Consider the following 17,549-nt stretch of genomic DNA (forward strand, 5'->3'; position numbering starts at 1 on the left):
CAATAGCTAAATCAATTTCACACCGCTCTACACGTTACAGGTATCACTCAATTAACCGATAAATTCAGCAATTACCTTTAGGCCAGCTACATGTGCAAAGTACTTATCACATGATAAATTCTCCAACCAGCTATGAAGTTAAGACACCAAAAATGTATACTACTTTATAGCTTGTGGATATCAAGCTTTAATTTACACATGTAAATTACTTTGCAACTGGGTGCCCTGTCAGCTGATGGGGATCCCAGCCATAGGGGTGCACCATGCCCAGCTGGGGCTGTGAGTTCTGCAACCAAGGGGACTCTTAGCTCCAGCAGCTGTGGACTCTGGGTCCCAGCAACATGTCTCCTGGTACCAGGACCCAGCTGGGTCCTGGCAAGCACCAGACAACTGTGATCTCTCAGCCCCAAGGGTGCGTGGAGCCCCTGAGGCTGGGAGATCATGGCTGCTGCTCACTCCCAGCCCTGGAGATGTGTGAAACCTTTGAGGGCTGGGAGATCACAGCAGCTGCATCTCCCTGCCCCAGGGCTTCCAAAGACTATGGTGTAGTATTGTAGTGACTATAATTGCTCTGATTGCTTATATTGCTAGTTTTCTTTTTATATAATGAAATATTTAACCATTAAGATAAAGTTAATCTGGTTATGATTTACTTTTTATATTAACTAATCAGTCATCATTAGTATTCTGGAATTAACCATATATTTTAAATTTCCTATTGCTTAGCATAAATGTATTCGACCTATTAGTCTCATGATTTGAAAACTTAAATTTAGTATACAGAAAATGCTTATGCAAGGTTTGTGGCATGTCTAGAGTATGTGGAAAGAGGTAACGAGAGAGTGAATGATGTATGTATGTGACAACGTAAAGGAAAGCAGTCCTCTTGCAGCAGGTGAAAATAGCTTTCTGTGGTTTAATGGTTAAAGGCTGCAGCAACATCTAGTCAGCAGTTAAGGATTACAAAATACTAGATCATGCTTCAGCCTGGAGAATGCAGACCACAAAGCTAGAAAATCATGTCCTACCAATCCCAGCCTGCCAACAGGACAAGGAGGATGACCTTCCTGTCTGACTCAGCAGAATCCATAGTCTTGTATGCACAGCGATCACTATAAAGAATGAACACAAAGACAAGGCTTTGGGTCTTTTCCACCTGCAAGGAGGAGTTTTCAGCATGTCCAACAAAACCTGACTCCATCTCTCGTGGTCAGTCTGGCCGGCCACCAGACTAACCTGAGCAACTTTAGAACTTGGTAACACCTTAACCTTTGCAGGACTGTCTAACTCTGTGTGTGTGTGTGCGTGCGCTTGTTTCTTTGTATGAATGAATGAATGAATGAATACATACACATGGGAATGAGTGAAGCAAATAACCTTACTGTCCTTTATTCTTTTTATGTTTTATATTCCAATAAATGTGGCGTTCTGCCTTATCTCTAGATAAGATTCCTGCTTGTTTTTAATTCACACTGTATGCCCTGTGTGCACAGCAATGGCAGGAGGTACAATTGTGTGGATTGCATATTATACCCCATCACAGATGTACCTACATATGTAGAAGGGCCCTCAGAGCTTTTACTGTGTAAATGGTTATACATTTTGGAGAACTCGTGTAAACTGATGAGGCTCTTCAAGAATTATATTGCAATTCAGTTTGTAAACATTTCCCTTATGTAAAATAAACATTTTCCACTTACGGTGTTTCATATTATTTAACAATTCCAAGACAGCATTTGTCAAAACACCAGAAAATGAAAATCACAAACATAATCTGACAGATTGCAACACTGCACAGTACGTAGCATGTGGCCTCTCAGTCAAAGGTATGTCAAACGGCCCTTGCAGAAATGTCATGTCATTGCCAAATATATTATACATTTCACTTTGCTAATATGCATGCCAAGTACAATCCACAAAGTTATCCTACAAGGTGGGATTTTTTTAGATTAACCTTTTGAAAACATGCATGATCCAAGAAAAGATTAACCTACTATCATATTATTTGGATTTATTGCAAGAGCTATTTTTTTTTTTTATAAACAGAAATATTCTATCACTGGATATGCAAGATATTTCAGAAATATGAGGAAAGTAGTGAAAAAAAATATGAGTACACAATAAAATGAGGATGCAATTTTAAGCTACCTTTATTTTATTGCATATATGTCATACCACACTTCTAATCTATTTGTAATTGTTGAGATAGACAAGGAGTATATGGAGAGAGGAAGGGAAATGGATACACAATGATCCCCAGTTTCTTCATGGCATGAAATGAAACAGATTGTTCTAAAAATGCATCTAACAGGTATTTCAAAAGCAGATTAAGCATCTAACTCCATAGATTTTAAAAAAACCCATCTACCATATGATTTTATTTTAAAAATCTCATTTAGTATCCATCTGGATCTAAATGTCAAAATACTTTTGCAAATCTAACACATAGTGATCAGAAACACTTGGGCAATTCACATGACGATTAGTCTCAATCCCTACTCCTACCCCCTGTCCTTTTTTTTTTCCTTTAAAGAAAGAGTTTTAAAAGTAGCCCATGTTTAGAATATTTCTTTCACATATTCATCACATTTAGAGCAGTTCTATTTAACTCTAAAAAAATACTTTTAATCTGCTACTTTGGTGTATTCTTGATTGAACCTCAATTTTCTCCTAAATCCAGTTTGACAAAAATTCAAAGATACAAATTTTCTAGTATATATAAATGCATCATTTCCCAACATAATAAAAAATAAAAATTAGAATCTGAATATACTAATAAGATATAGAACTATTTAAAATACTTGGAGGTCCATGTAGCACATGCTTCTGATTAGCAAAACAATGCAAATCTACACATTTTAACAGTTATACCAACCAATGAGAATGAACCTTTCTTTAAGAAAATACATTGTGAAGTACAAATGTAAAACAAGATTAAAAATCAATTATTTAATCAAGATGTCCTACCTGCTAATTTAAATAATAATTAAAAACAGTGATTTGAATCACTTTGATTATAATTAGTGATTTCAATCAACTTAAAACAAATGGATTTCAGTACTTTTCCAAGCAGAAGGAGAAAGGAAACCATCATAGAAATATTTGCAAAAGGAGATGAAAGAAAAGATAGCAAGGCTGAGATTCATAATGGATCATAAGATGCTAGTAAGACAAACAAGAAAATGGTAAGGTATGCAGTCAGGAGTTCAGTGAAGAAGGCCTTGTGGGCAAGAAGGAAGTGCAAGCTTAATTCACAGGAACACTGAGGGAGACAGGGTTTCCAAGAGCACAGTGACCAATAGATTTTGACTAGTGAGTTTCGGAGACTTAGCCCTGGCTCTAGACTAGGGGTGGGCAAAATAAAGTCTGCAGGCCACATCCAGCCTGCCAGGCAATTTTATCGGGCCTGCAAGCAGGTCTCCTGCTCACTCCTGCGGGGGTGGCAGGCACTGTGCTCCCACTTTCACCTGCAGGATGGCCCTAGCCCCAGCCCCACAGGTAGAGAAGTGGCAATAGATAAGGGAAGGGTGGTGGTGGGCAAAGGGAAGATAAGGAAGTGTCAGAAGAAGGGCAGCAGTGGTAAAGGAAGTGGTGATGGTGGTAGCAGTGGCGGTGGGGGGTGGGAGTGGTGGTAGCAGTGGCAGTGGGAGGGATGGGTGGATGGGCAAAGGGAGGAGTGGCAGCAGCGGCGTGAGGGAGCAAAGCAGAAGCTGGGCGGGAGTACAGGGGCCACGCCCGTGAGCCAGGGCCAGGGCTGGCAGGGACCCAGGGCAGGCCAGCAGAAGCGTGAGGTCTGCTTGGCTCTATCACACAGGGCTCGCATGCAGTTCCCAGGCTCTAAGCCCAAGCCACGTGCTTCTGGAGGGAGCCACGTGTGATGGAGCAGGCAGCCCAGCTGCACTCACTGCTAGGTGCAGGTCATGGAAAATGGCAGGGAGCTCCGCACTATGGAGCCGAGTCAGCTCCACCCACTTCTCTGCCACAATGGCCCAGATCCGTGACCAGTACTACCAGTTTCATAGAGCAGGGCTCCCCGCAGTGGCACAAAGTCCAGGCATGAGCCTCATGCAATGGAGTTGCTGACCCAGCCACATGGAGTCCTGGGGCTCCCAGGACTGCGCACCATCTGGGAGTTCTGCCTGCCACTACCACTGGCTGCAGGGGCTGTGCGCAATGGGAGGGCATGTTTGTAGGACTGGCCCCCACACACACAGCCCACTATACATACACACACCCATACACCCCCATTCCTTCCCCCCTCAAGACACCCCACAGGCCCCCCACATATCCACAGTTCCCCACAAACCAGATACCCACACCCCACACCTCTATCGCCCCACATCCACACACCCCCAACACCCACAGCCCCCCCCAAACCCCATACCCCCAACACAATATACATTAGTAAGACTATTTTTGTGCTATTATGCAATCACCTCTATCTAATCAGGACAAAAATATTTTTGAAATAGAATTAAAATATATGAAGGCTCAGATCAAGTATATAATTTGTCTGTTTTTTTCTGGCTCCAAGAGGCCAAACCCCACTTCCCAAAAGAAGCACTTGTGGGAACAAGAGGAGGGACTTCCTGTGGCAAATGTCAGGGGCCAGGGGTAGGACTTCCAGTCCCAAGATGGCAGCCAGCAGGCATGGCAACTGTCAAGGGGTGGGGCTACCTTGATAGCTCACCAAAACCCATTAAGTGGGCCTCCAGCTGAAATAATTGCCTACCCATGCTCTAGACAATGCCAATATCTTTAACTCTTCTCAGACTTCAGGCAATGTCATTGTTGATGGATCTTTTCACCAGGCAAGAGTGACATATTCATATTATTGGACTTCAACCAGCACTGGCAACTGCTGATAATGGAATTTTGCTATCAGACCTTAAGAATTAAGCAGGATTATGCCAAGGTAACTTCAGTTATACACCAGCAAACTCCAACTCACTTAGACTGTATCTATAGAGCTCTCCAATTTTGGTGTCCTGTACAAAACTATCCTCTCTCCCCATGTTCTTCAGTAATATACACATGTAGCTACTTGGCTAAACCATGAAACAGGTCAGAGTAAAACATCAGCAAGCCATAAAAAAGTGCCACACAACTGCCTGTCACCATGGCATCAAAGACAAAAGGCACTATTGCTCAGCTATCCAATGGCTTTGGTGAAATCAGTAACTGATTGAAGAGTTGAAACTAAACATTAGAAAGGTGTCTGTAAAAATGGTGAAGAAAACGGAAAAATTCAGTGCCTCTACAGCACAACCTAGAGATTCTCAAGACCAGTGGTCCAAATCATCTAGTCCTTCAGGCCACATGAGTAGTGCAGGACCAATCCACAGGCCAGATCCAGAGGACGGGGTCAGTCCATGGCCTGAATGTGGCATGCAATGCCATTTCATCTGGCCTGCAGGGCTAGAATTTGATGCTGCTGTTCTCAGAGCTGCAACAGCTGCCACTTGTCTCACCATCAAATTTCCAGCTCAGTGGGAAGGCCAGCAGGCTAAATGAAACAGTTCCTCACTCTAGATCTGGCCTATAGAGCTCCCTAGAGGTCTGGAAATTTGACAGACAGACAGCCAGCCAGCAGCCGTCTTAATTGCTCCAGCCCTGGGCAACTGCTAGATTACACATGGTTCTGCGGGCCAGATCCATCCTGTGGGCCATAACGTGATCCCTCCTGGTTAAGACAATCCGTAGTACTACTATTCACATGTCAAAGCTGCTTAACACATGCAAGTAAGTACAGCTGTGAAAGATACCTTTTCCAGCTATAAATGACAAGAAAACTGAACTTGTTATATTGCATGAAGACTTCTGCAATAATATTCTAATATTATAAAAGCCTAAGTCTGTCTGTCTGTCAATCTGTAACGCTTTATTTGCACTCTGATTGGCTGATGGAAACCGAAAATCAGAGTGCTCCAAGCGTAGGGGAGCACTGCCATGATTCTGAAGCCTCACCGAGGACCAGGCAGGGGATGGGGGAGCCAAGGCTAGCAGTGCTCCCTGCAAGAGGCAAAACAGCGGCAGCATGGGGCGTTAGGTGGCGGCACTCCATCCCAGGCCCCGCTCTCCCACCCCATCATTCTTGACAGGTATTTGGCTAGTATATACATAATGTCCAGGCTTGATTGTTATAATTTTCCTACATCTAATAAGACACTTCTCACCTTGTAAATGTATTCATGTTTTCCCAGAGCACAAAGAGCCAGTTCCCTCAGTAACACATGGTGAGAAAAACGCATTAACAGAGTGTATTTCTCTCTTCATCGGCTGTTTTTGGAATTTAAGTCAAAACCATACTTTCATTCTTGGTCTGCAAAGCCTTATATGAGATCAAGCCAAGCAGATGACTCCCCCATTCAGTATAATTCCACTCTATCACAACAGCTATAGATCTCTTTCTGGGATCTTATTTAAAGTCTTTGGTCAGGAGAAATCCAGCAGCATGTTCTTTTCCTTCAGATCCAGAGAGGTGCAGCCACCTCCCCACAACTTCCAAATCCAGAACTCTTGGTCCTGGCTATACGTGGCCCCCATGGCTGGAAGCCCCCTCAGTGAAGGGAGAACCCAGCAACAGAAGCCTGGTTCTTGCCAATGCAGGGGAAACCCAAGATCAGGCTCCCCCTACACCCACAATAAGGCACGATTATATCTAATGCACAATCCCAACAACACATCAACATTTAGTTTCCATAGGTAAAAAAAAAAGTGATAATTCATGTGACTGAATTGCTCTCTGTTAGGTATCACCTATATATATAGTCAGAAAAAAATCAGAACTGAAAAAGGCCTCGAGTATTAAACCATAGTCTTTAAAATATTCCTTACTTTTTTTACTCAATAATATAATTCACACTTAATGTTTCTAATGAAATTGAGGTCCCAGAGATTCCAGGTTCCGAGTCCATTACCTAAATACACTTTACATGAGTTTATGAGAAACTATTTGATCCTCATAACAGTATTTAACAAACAAATTGTTTGTTACAATAAAAGTATTCATGATGCAGTCTTATAACCACTGGGTCTGATTCTAAAATCCTGGTTTGAATTCCGAAATATCAAATTAAGAAACATCTCTCTCAAAAAGCAATTGGGTATTAATCGTTTACACTGTAGTAACATAATGGGGTGAAGAAAAACATCGACTCTCCCATAAGCTCTTTTCTAACAAGCCACTCATTTTTCTTCTTTCTGATAAAAAGCCCATTCTTGTGCAGCTAGAATCTACCTCTCCCACTTCAAATCCTTTTTCAAAAAACAGTTGCAGTTCTTGCTTCCCACTTTTGACTTTGCTTTGCTCCCTACATGTATTATCTTACTCTAAAACTCAGTCTCTCCAAAGTAATCAGATTCCAAACTATTAATGGTTCTGTTTTATATATAGCACAACCCATAAAAGCATTTTTATTATTTTTCCTTTTCATCCCTCCTTTCACTGTAATGTTATTATCTGTTACTTTTATGTTATATAACATTCCAAACTAGATTTTATGCTATTTTGGGATGCCACAGCCGTATTTTAGCAACTAAAAGGTTGTCTCTTTCTTTGTAGTATGACATCGAAAAGCTCACTAAGAATAATTAAAACTATAAGAAATAATTACTCTATCTTTTCAATGACTTATCACTTCCTTCAAATTTTAATTTAAATAAGTTGATGAATTGCATTAAACAAATGAAGGAAGCACAAGCACATAGGGACTTAAGGATGAAGAAAGACTTCTAAACAGTTTATTTTGCTGTTCTTTTTGCTAAATCTCAAGCTTTGTGTTAAGTACATTATGCAATACATGATTCTCTTACAAACTGCATGCTGGAAGCTTTCATGCCTAAGCAAAATAGAAAAAAGAGAATACAATATATCTCCTAACATTTGTAATTAAGAACTATTTTTCTCCTAATCTCCAGTGACTGGACACTTTATTTTTCCATTTTTAGTCTTCTTCTTGATTCTTCTACGTTGGTGGTTGACTACAACAAATTTGTAGGGCCCTGAGAAAAATCACAATTTCGCAGACTGTGTGGATACCATGAAATTAGCCCCACACTGCAATTTTTAAGGGTCATGAGCCTGTGCCAGGAAAAAAAGGAACAATAAAAAAATACCAGTATGTATGAGTTCTGAAGTAAAGCTAAAGTCTTACTTTTTAAATTAGGTCTTATAACATTTGAGAAACTGATGACATGGAATTGTGCAATGAGCTGAGTATGTGAACTCAAACATATGACAGCAATCCAAAAAGATGTTTTTAAGTACTTACATGGCTTGCAAGCTTTCTGCTGTTAAATTATTCCACATAATCTCATTGGCTTGAAGATTTTCATTTTCTTCCAGTAAAGAGGTATCAAATTCTATTTCTTGTTCTACAACCTCTGGTGACCTGTTAAGTAACCAAAATAACCAAGATGTGAAATAGCAGTACCAATAAAAAAAGTTTCTGTTTCAAACAGGAACTTCTCTGTTGCATTACACTGTGTAGTGCACATGCAAGGAGTACACAGTTATATGTAGTACTTACAGGGGTTCTTTCAAACCCCCAGCATCCCAGACAAATCTGCTCTCCCTCCTCCTCTCCAACAGGTGGAGGTTGGGAGAGTGGCTGACTCCTTGACAGCCTGTAACAAGCAAAGATGCAACTACAGAAGCTGTGACAGAGCTGCTACCACCCTGCTCCACCAAAATACTGTTCAGCAAACAGGGTGGCAGCAGCAGCAGCTTTAAGGGAGGGAACAAACACCTTATTTATGCCACGATAATTTTTTTTCATGGTAGCACAAAAATCAGAGGCATGACAAAAGGTGGTAGCAGACTCTGCCACTATATTGCAGCAGATGTCTATCACTTCTGTAGCATTTTCTCTGTGCAGCCAGACCCATGCCTTGCGTCTGGCTGGGCACCAAAAAGCCCTGCTTCCCCCACTCAACCAGACCCAGGTTCCCCTGCTCAGCCAAACCTCCTTCCTCAGGTCTGAATGGGCAGGGGAAAGCCCCACTTTCTCTGCTCTGTCAGCCCTGTGCCTTGGGTCTGGTTGGGCTGGGAATGTGGAGAGACAACATCACCCCTTGTCCCACATGAAGTTTGGGACAAGGGGCAATATGCATTTTGCCCAGTAAAGCAGATTAGCTGTGCCACAACACACTGCAGCAAAGCTAATCTAGTTCATTAAGTGGCATCTATTTCTATCCTAAGTGCTGAGCCATTTTGTAATCCTACAAAAGTAATGCACGTCCAAAACTTTACAAAGTTATGAAGGGTAAAGAAGATTTGAAATTGGATACATTTGCTCGTCTTTGAAATAAGAGTGCAGTCTTAAAAAGCATACTAGAAAACAAAAGCTAAGACAACTCCTTGGATTAAGTTCACTATCTAATTAAGAATCTGAAAGGGTATTCATCTGGGTGTATCAGTTCACACCAAGCGATTCGGTTGCAAGACTGCATATAAATAATTGGACCCAACTAGCTTAGTAAGACTATTTCTCTTAGTGAGACTATTTACCTGAAACAGGAGACTGATCAATCACAGGCAAGTAAAATTAATTCTTAAGACAAAGCTGGCTTGAAAGAGCACAGCATATAGGTAACAGTGGGCATGCCTACACTTCAGTCACAGATAAGTAGCTATAACTAGGGACCTACCTAAATCATGGTGGAATTTGAAGCACAGCAGTGCCTTTAATCATGTTCTTTTCACCATGCGCCCCCCACCGACAGCCACTCAGTGGCCAAGAGGCAATTAATGCTGCAGCTTGGGTCTGTCAGCCACTTAGCAGTGGGGAGGACATGCAGTGAACAGAAACTAAAGGTGCCATTGCACTGTGAACATCCGCCACAATTTACGTAGGTCCCTAGCTCTCTCTCACACTGCCAAGAAGAAAGGTAAATTACTTGGCAGAGCTGTGCTACCATAGTTTAGATCACTACTTGTACTCAAGGTAACTAGTTTAAAACTAGCCAAAGTACTACTAATCTCTACTCTACACTGCACTCACAGATGCACGCCATTTTTTGTGGTAAATTTCTCTAACAAAATTTCTACCTCCAAAAATTGTCTAGTTGCATTTTTTTTTAAACAGATATTACTTGTAATACCTTTTTTTTTTTAAACTGGTAACTTGGTGTCAGATTCCTTTACCTATAAAACAAGTCCTTGCACAGTTTAAATGCGTGGGGACATGCAACTCAGACAATGTAATAAACTATAATAAAATCATGACAGACAAGGAGCAATTTTAGAAAAACCAATTGAAAGAAAATGAAGCATCATTTCTGCAGTGTGAAGAGGCAATACAGAATATGGTTTTCTTTTGTCAGGGAAAATGGATGAAAGTGAAAAAATATACCTATGAGTTTCTATGAAGCCACTGTACTCTGTGTTTGGGTCAATCTGTTCAACGGAAGTCTGAATCTCTTTATGGACATTCACTATTTCTTCTGTTACAAGACTGGTGATTTGACTGTATTCATCAAGGATTCCTTTTCTAAAGAGAAAAAAAATCCACATGTACAACACAGTAGACTTTCATGAATATTTGGAAACCACCTTAATTTACAAACTAAAAGAAAGCATTTAAAGAAGCAGGAAATTACTTAAATTTTAATCTTTTGTGTGAATATTCCTAATGTTTGGTGTTCTATAATATATACAAACACTCAACTTGGTAAGAATTTTGACCCTAAACCTAACAAAACAATATTTTAGTTCTTGTTTTGGTAGCACTGTAGTTAAGTTGCAACCATCATGGGCCCAGAATTACATGAGGCAAGGATTTGTCAGCGACAAAAATATCCTTTATTGGACCATCTGCATTTGGGATGAACTTGGATAAGCTTATGAATGTGAAGCTTTCTTCTTCAGGTCTGAGGAAAGAAGCAGGTACAGTGACAGTTAAAAACCAACCTGGAGGCCTGTCAAACTAGAGAAGGGAGAAGTAAAGGACACAGACACACAAACTCCAGTAGTAGCACACTTTTTACACAACACCCCACCCCCCCGACTTTCTGACCTCACATCATAGATCATAGACAGGTGGCATCAGCAGCAGAATCACAGAGTGCCTATTTGAACTACCTGAAGCTAGGGCTAAGGTTTCAGCATACAAGCAGTTAAAAGGAGGGCTGCAGAACTATTCCACAAAAGGAGGTGTAACCATGGGAAAGGCAAAGAAAGGCCAGGTAATCAGACTCGTTGTAATGAACAGTTGAGCACAGGACCCCAGACTGGCTAGAAAACTGGTGCTAGGATGGCAGCTCAGCCTGCAAGCATGGAAGGACAGTACTGTTGTTGACCACAATGGTTAGAGCAGCCAGCCTTCATCATAATGCTTTCCCACAACTGGAGCAATAGAGCTGAGCAATAGAGATTGATCTTAAGGGAAAGTGAACTACAGCTGGAGGGGCTACAAAAAAAGGTAGAGTATGAAGATTGCCAGCAAAAGAGAGAATTGGAGCTGGAGACAGAGAGACAGAGCAGTTCCAGGACTCCTAAAACAATACGTCCAAGAACTCCAGAGGAACAAAGATCCTAGTCCCAGGTCATACTTGTGGTCACTACAGACTTGGGGGACAAGAAATCAGGGAAGGTCCTCACTAAGTATGTTCAATCCAACTTCAGTCCAAGTTCCTCCAGAGAAAATGGAACATGCTAAGGCAGCTAACAGTGATGGCAAGGTATGTTTGGAGTGAATGTATGCTGAATCCCAGGTCTCTGAGGTCTGGGAAGGGACAGGCAAAGAGGAGGTTTGTGTCTCTGGAAAAAACTAACAGCACTAGCTACTACCTGTAACTAGTGCTTTGCTGGATAGGGAATATACCAAAATCACCTTAGGAGTGGGGATTGACATAGACCAAGCACCTCAGATTAGGGGTGTACAAACCCAGGCCCACAGGCCAGATCCAGCCTCCAGCAAGGATTTTTTAATAACTTTTATTGGACCAACTGTATAAATGGGAAAGCAGTTTGAGGAAGGACACTTGGGACACCTACACGTGTGTCCGACACCTGCTCCAACATATGCTGTGGTAGGTCAGTAAGGGGCGCTCCTGTGTTGAGCCACCTGCCTCACTGTACCCAACCAAAAATCAAGCCTTGAGTGCCTCCCCTGGGGCGTCTACATCTGGCCAACCCCCTTCCTGCAGCACATCCGCAAGCCTGGGGTAACCGCTGCCACCACCCGGGGTCTGGTCTTTGTCCAGGTTCTGTGCCCCCCCGGGTACACAGGCCTTGCAGGCCTTAAGGGTACTTAACCCACCATAAGATCTTAGGATGCTTTCTTTAGCCTGAAGCACAGAAAGTAGCTTCCCTTAGTCAGCCTAGCAAAGGGAGCAAAAAGGCTTGCCCAATCCCTCTCAAATATTTATTGCCAGGCTTGCTATGATAGATAGCTTTACTGATTTGAGAGGGAGGGCATAGGGAAAGAATACAAACCAAAAGGGATTTTGAAATAAAACAGCCTTGAGCAAAACAGTATAAGGGACTTGTTGACTCTTTCAGTATGCATCTAGAACACTTAGGTCTAAGTTGCTGGCTACAATTCAGATAAATTACTCACAGCAGCATCCACAGGATTCTGGAGATACATAGCTTGATTCCGTGACCAGAAGATGTCTCTCTGACCCCCAAGATGGAAGGGACCCTATTTAAAACCTTTCTGATCTCACCACCTGGACCCAACCAACATCAGGTATTTTCTGAGCATCACTGATGCTGACCAGTGAGTTTGAGTAAGGTCAGACCTCACCTTGAGGAAGGACCACTGCCTTAGAGCTGCTATCCTAGGTCAAAGGTGGGAAGCTTAACAATAGCCTGGCCATAGGGAGAGGAAATCCTCCCCTCCCTAGGGGACCCCCTAGGCAACCAGGTGGTTGCCTAGCAACTGGGCTGATAGGCACATGGGTAGAAAGAGAGAGAGAAGGGGAAAACAAACAATCCAAAAAGATGCGGCTGGGATGAAGCTTTTTTTCACACATGCTAATTAGCACATGTCAGAGCAGACCTGGTTAACCGAGTCTGTTGGAGCATGCTAATTAGCATGCTCCAGCAGCCTTGGCATCTCCTATATTCAGCATCCCCAAACTTCAAAATGGTAAAAAATGAGCTTTAGTTAAAACACTCCCACCACCATTTTGAAGCAAAGAATGCTGAATGCACAAGACACTGTGGGTGCTTAAATCAGAGTGGCTCCCAAGAGCCACCCTAACTATAGCACCCCTCCCTCCCCCACACCCCAGAGCACATGTAAAGACACCCTTGATATCCAAAAAGCTTGTCCAACAGCTCTCCTAATTATGCACTGGTACAATAAAAGATACCACAAAAAATCCTTTCCTCTCATACGCTTCCTGGACCATCACAGCCACAACAACACTGTAAACCTACTACATTTGTTTCTAATAATGTTCAACTCGGTATTACCGGGAACATTAAATAAAACTATTAAAAAACAGGATAAATTAAAAGCACAAGAAAAGATAGATCTTACAATGCTTTAATCATTTCTTCTTGCATCTTCTGTAGTGAATCAAGTAGCAGGGGGAGAGTAGTGTCATAATATTGGTGCTGATATAACTGTGCTCCTTTCAGTGCCAGTACATATTGATTATGTAATGTGTGTAGTTTCATGTTGGCTTTATCATAACGGTCTTTGGCTTTATCAGTCTCCTTTCCTAAGGAAAAGAAAAAGGGAATGAGTTTAAAGGGATTAACAAGATTCTTGTGCTTGAATGATACCAGAAATGTGTACTACTTCTATATCAAGTTCACCTCTTTTTGGACCTCTAATGTCTTTTTCAACAATTTGCCATAGATAATCTGAGAATATACAGGTTTTATATACTGGACCAAATTTTGCAGTCATTACTCAAGACTAAACTCTGGTAACAACTCCCAATGTGTTCAGCAAGGTTTGTAATGAATATACCTTTAAGAAGAACTACATTACATATATTTACAAAAAGTGTGTGAAAGTTTAGCACCTACTGTCTTCTCACTGGTGAGAAGAAAGCATAATACTCAGAAGTTATATCACAAACATTGACAAAGATGCCTCCCAAAATACACATACAGTATTTTGTCTGCTTCTGTTTCGTACTATAATATAAATTACTAAATGTTTCTCAAAATACATTTACTCCATAGAATTTTGATACTGCAGAATGACCCACTCCTTTATGCTATGAAGTCCAACTGAAGATTATGTAACTGGAAATTCAGATTCACAACCCTGAACAATTTACTGAAATGTCCCTTTAAGACCCACTTTTTGTAGACTCCTAATATGCAATTTTTTAATGGTTAACTAGGTTAGGCTATATCCTGTACCTTATTAAGTACCTTATTTATTTATATCCTATTCCAGTACCTTACTCATCTTTTAGACTCTGATCATGCTTTAGGCAGGCAGAAAAGTCCACCTGTACAGAGCTGACTGCAAAATCAGAGTCTTGGGCTGTAACCTTCTCAGGTTAGCCACCATTTGACATATGCGACTGTTTCATTATTTTCAACATCTTGTACCAATGAAACCACACTGTCAGCATTCAGATTTAAAAAAAAAAAAAAAAATCTTTCCTTGTTCACTGGACCTTAACCACTAAAGCCACTAAACAGAAAGTATAAAAATGATACAGCAGAAAAGTTTGGATTTCTATTACTGTAAAGTAACAATCGTCTCATTTTTCTGAAACCTATTTTATTAGTTAAAGCTTAATGGTCATTGTTAGTATAATACATGTAAAAACAAAAAAAGTTATCTTATGAATGAATAAAACTTGTAGGCGAACGCTGTCTCCAACGTTTCAAGAAAAAATTTAAACTTTGGAACCATGTACCTGAGCTCCAAAATGATAGCAAGAGACAGCATGATCTACAGAGCTCAACATTCATACAAGCACTTTCAACATCATTTTGTGTAGTATTCTGTGGGTGAATATTTTTAAGTCCAGGGATTACATTTGCAGGTTCAGCATTCGTGGTTTTAAATATGCGCGAATGCCAAACCTGCATCTTAAATACACTTAAAGGAGCTCCTTGGGAGCTCCACACTTGCCGCCACCGCACTCCTGCTGCCACCAAAGCAGCCGTGCCACCCACCCCCCTGGCCGCCGGCAGCACTGCATTTATGAATGCAGAGCCTTATTCACAGATTTCACTATTCGCGGGGGATACGAGAATATATCTCCCGCGAATGGCGAGGGTCTCCTATACTACCATTTCTGCATGCCAAATTTAGATGCACAAATACATACATGCATTAATTAATCAGCATTTCTAATCTGAGTACCTGCTTTTCTAAAAATCTAGCCCTGTAAATTCAAGTAGTAAATGTCCTGTACTTTTACACAAAAAGAAAAACACAAAAAAAAAAAAACTACAAAAAGTAGTTGTACACAAAAAGTACACAAAAAGAAAAACTAGCAAAGCAAATGTTTTCGAAAGGTTTTCAGGGAATATCTTCGTATTTTTGTGCACCAAACAAAAACATACCCATCTCAAGAGCTTCATTAATCAAAACTTCTCATCTTATACACCTACACTAGTAAATCCACCTTTAAGTCAAGATCCACTGACATAATAAACCCCAAAAGATTTAATTTTTCCTGCTACACTGGGTCAATTCCTACTTTGCTGAGTCAACATTATTAACTGAAGATCTCTACAGGACTTTTCTCAGGGGCACAATCCTTTGATGTTATGTTTGCTTGAAGCAACAACATTTCTACTTCACCCAGAGAATGACTGTATTCTATTACCGGAAACATAAAACCAATATGCTTTTCAGTTCGATACTCAATGTGCATTTCTTAGAAAAGTGTAGAGTGAATTCTGCAGATCCTACAAGTTAGAACCAACTTAAATTTCTTCCAAAACATTGCACACACAGAACTACTGCAATCAATATTTTCATTTATATTTTAATTAATAATTTTCATTTGGATAAAGAAAAAAAGTCAGCTTAAATTAAATCATCATCTTGCAAATTAATCTTGACTGCTCTATATTAAAAAGGTCTCTTCACTGACCCCACAAGAAAGCTAAAATAAATATTTATTTTAACAGTATACAACACCACTTTCTAATTACCTACGAAAGCAAACAAGAAATAAAACTTTAAAATAACTTAATTTCTAAAGCTGATGGCCAGCAATTAAAATGAGGCACAAAGAAAAACAATTAAAAGGAAAATATTCATTAGACAGCAAACATAATGTGACCCTGATTAATATGGCATTTGGAGACTATTAGAATCTAAAAGTTGACATCTCACCTGCAAAGATAGTTAAGCGCACACAATTTACCTATCCGCCAAACTGAAAATCTAAGGCTGCAGGATACAGTATGGTATATGCACGTTTAAGTGAGCTCAAGTGCTGGAGGCAAAAAACTAGCTCATTGTGGTTAAAGTGGCCTGCACTCAGCTCTGGGCTATCATGGCAAGTAGCCAAGCTAGCCCATTCAAATTTTAGCTAGTTCTATCATTGTACTGCAAAAAGCAGTGCACACATACCTTAACTAAATTTTCCAGTCCTCTTTGAACGCATATATGACTTCTTTGCTTACCACCCATCTTTTGGGTCCTACAAAATATTCTCTCTCTTTACACATAATTGTTCTCATGTCCTTCTACTACTCACCTTCCTACACTGCTCTGAAAGCTCTAAAACAAAAGAAAAAAACAACATTATTTATCTCCCTTTTCCCACCATGTCTTGTATATTCAGTTAAACTGCCCTTTACTTTGGAAAAAAGCTGCAATCTCTTAACCCTCCTACCTTGCTCTTTTCCCTATTTTTTCCCAAATATAACAATTTGAAATATTCTTTATATTGCCGTTTCAGGTTTTATAAGATGTTTTGACACTATCTGTAAAGCACTGTATACATTTATATTAAATAATAACTACAGTACCCCACTAAATTCTTTTACAGGAAGAAGACAGAGAACAGTAGCAGTCAGTATGCTTTCTAAGTTATGCTTACGGAAAAAGTGCTTCACCTGTGTATGTATACATCTCCATAGGCAGATCCAAGTGGGGAGGCGTTGTGCAGAAGCAGCAACCAGTGCTGCATGTGGTATGCCCCACCCCCAGCTTCACCCACCCCAGCCACTGGAGCAGGCTGACCACCCCAGAGGAGCAGCAGTTGGGGACTTTAAGTCGCTTTATCAGATAAGGATTCCCACCACTCTGCTCTGGGCACCCCTTCCCTTCCACTCTGCTCAGTGGCATGACTCTCCCCTCCCATCTCATTCCCTACCTTGCCCTCTCTATTTACTCCTTTGAGCACAGGCAGACCCACTGGCCACCACCATTGTCCCAGCTTCTCCTGGTCCACAACAGCTGAGGCTGTAGAGAGCAGAAAGGATCCCAGTTTACCTGAAGGCCATAGCAACATGGGTTGGGTTCCTCCTCCCTGCCTACTCCCAGGCTGGCAGGGAACACCCAGGAGAACTGGGCAGGTGAGGAGGAATCCATTTGTCACTGCTGCTGACCCTGTCAGCTGAACCCACAGACTGGCTGGACTGGGCAGAAGTAGCTCTG

At 41.1% G+C, this 17,549-nt stretch overlaps 1 protein-coding gene across 4 annotated transcripts in view; it reads right to left on the reverse strand.

The window, feature by feature from the left end:
- Nucleotides 1–17,549, reverse strand: part of FER (FER tyrosine kinase) — a 363,406-nt gene that overhangs the window by 274,682 nt on the left and 71,175 nt on the right. For all 4 annotated transcript variants that reach the window (XM_019484266.2, XM_059724955.1, XM_059724956.1 and 1 more), the window contains 3 exons: nucleotides 13,494–13,677; nucleotides 10,356–10,493; nucleotides 8,274–8,393 (listed from right to left, as the gene is read on the reverse strand). In XM_019484266.2, the coding sequence (XP_019339811.1) occupies nucleotides 8,274–8,393; nucleotides 10,356–10,493; nucleotides 13,494–13,677 (442 nt within the window). The remainder of the gene's footprint in view (nucleotides 1–8,273; nucleotides 8,394–10,355; nucleotides 10,494–13,493; nucleotides 13,678–17,549) is intronic.

The sequence above is a fragment of the Alligator mississippiensis genome, chromosome 3, assembly GCF_030867095.1.
Source record: "Alligator mississippiensis isolate rAllMis1 chromosome 3, rAllMis1, whole genome shotgun sequence".
Classification (NCBI taxonomy): Eukaryota; Metazoa; Chordata; order Crocodylia; family Alligatoridae; genus Alligator; species Alligator mississippiensis.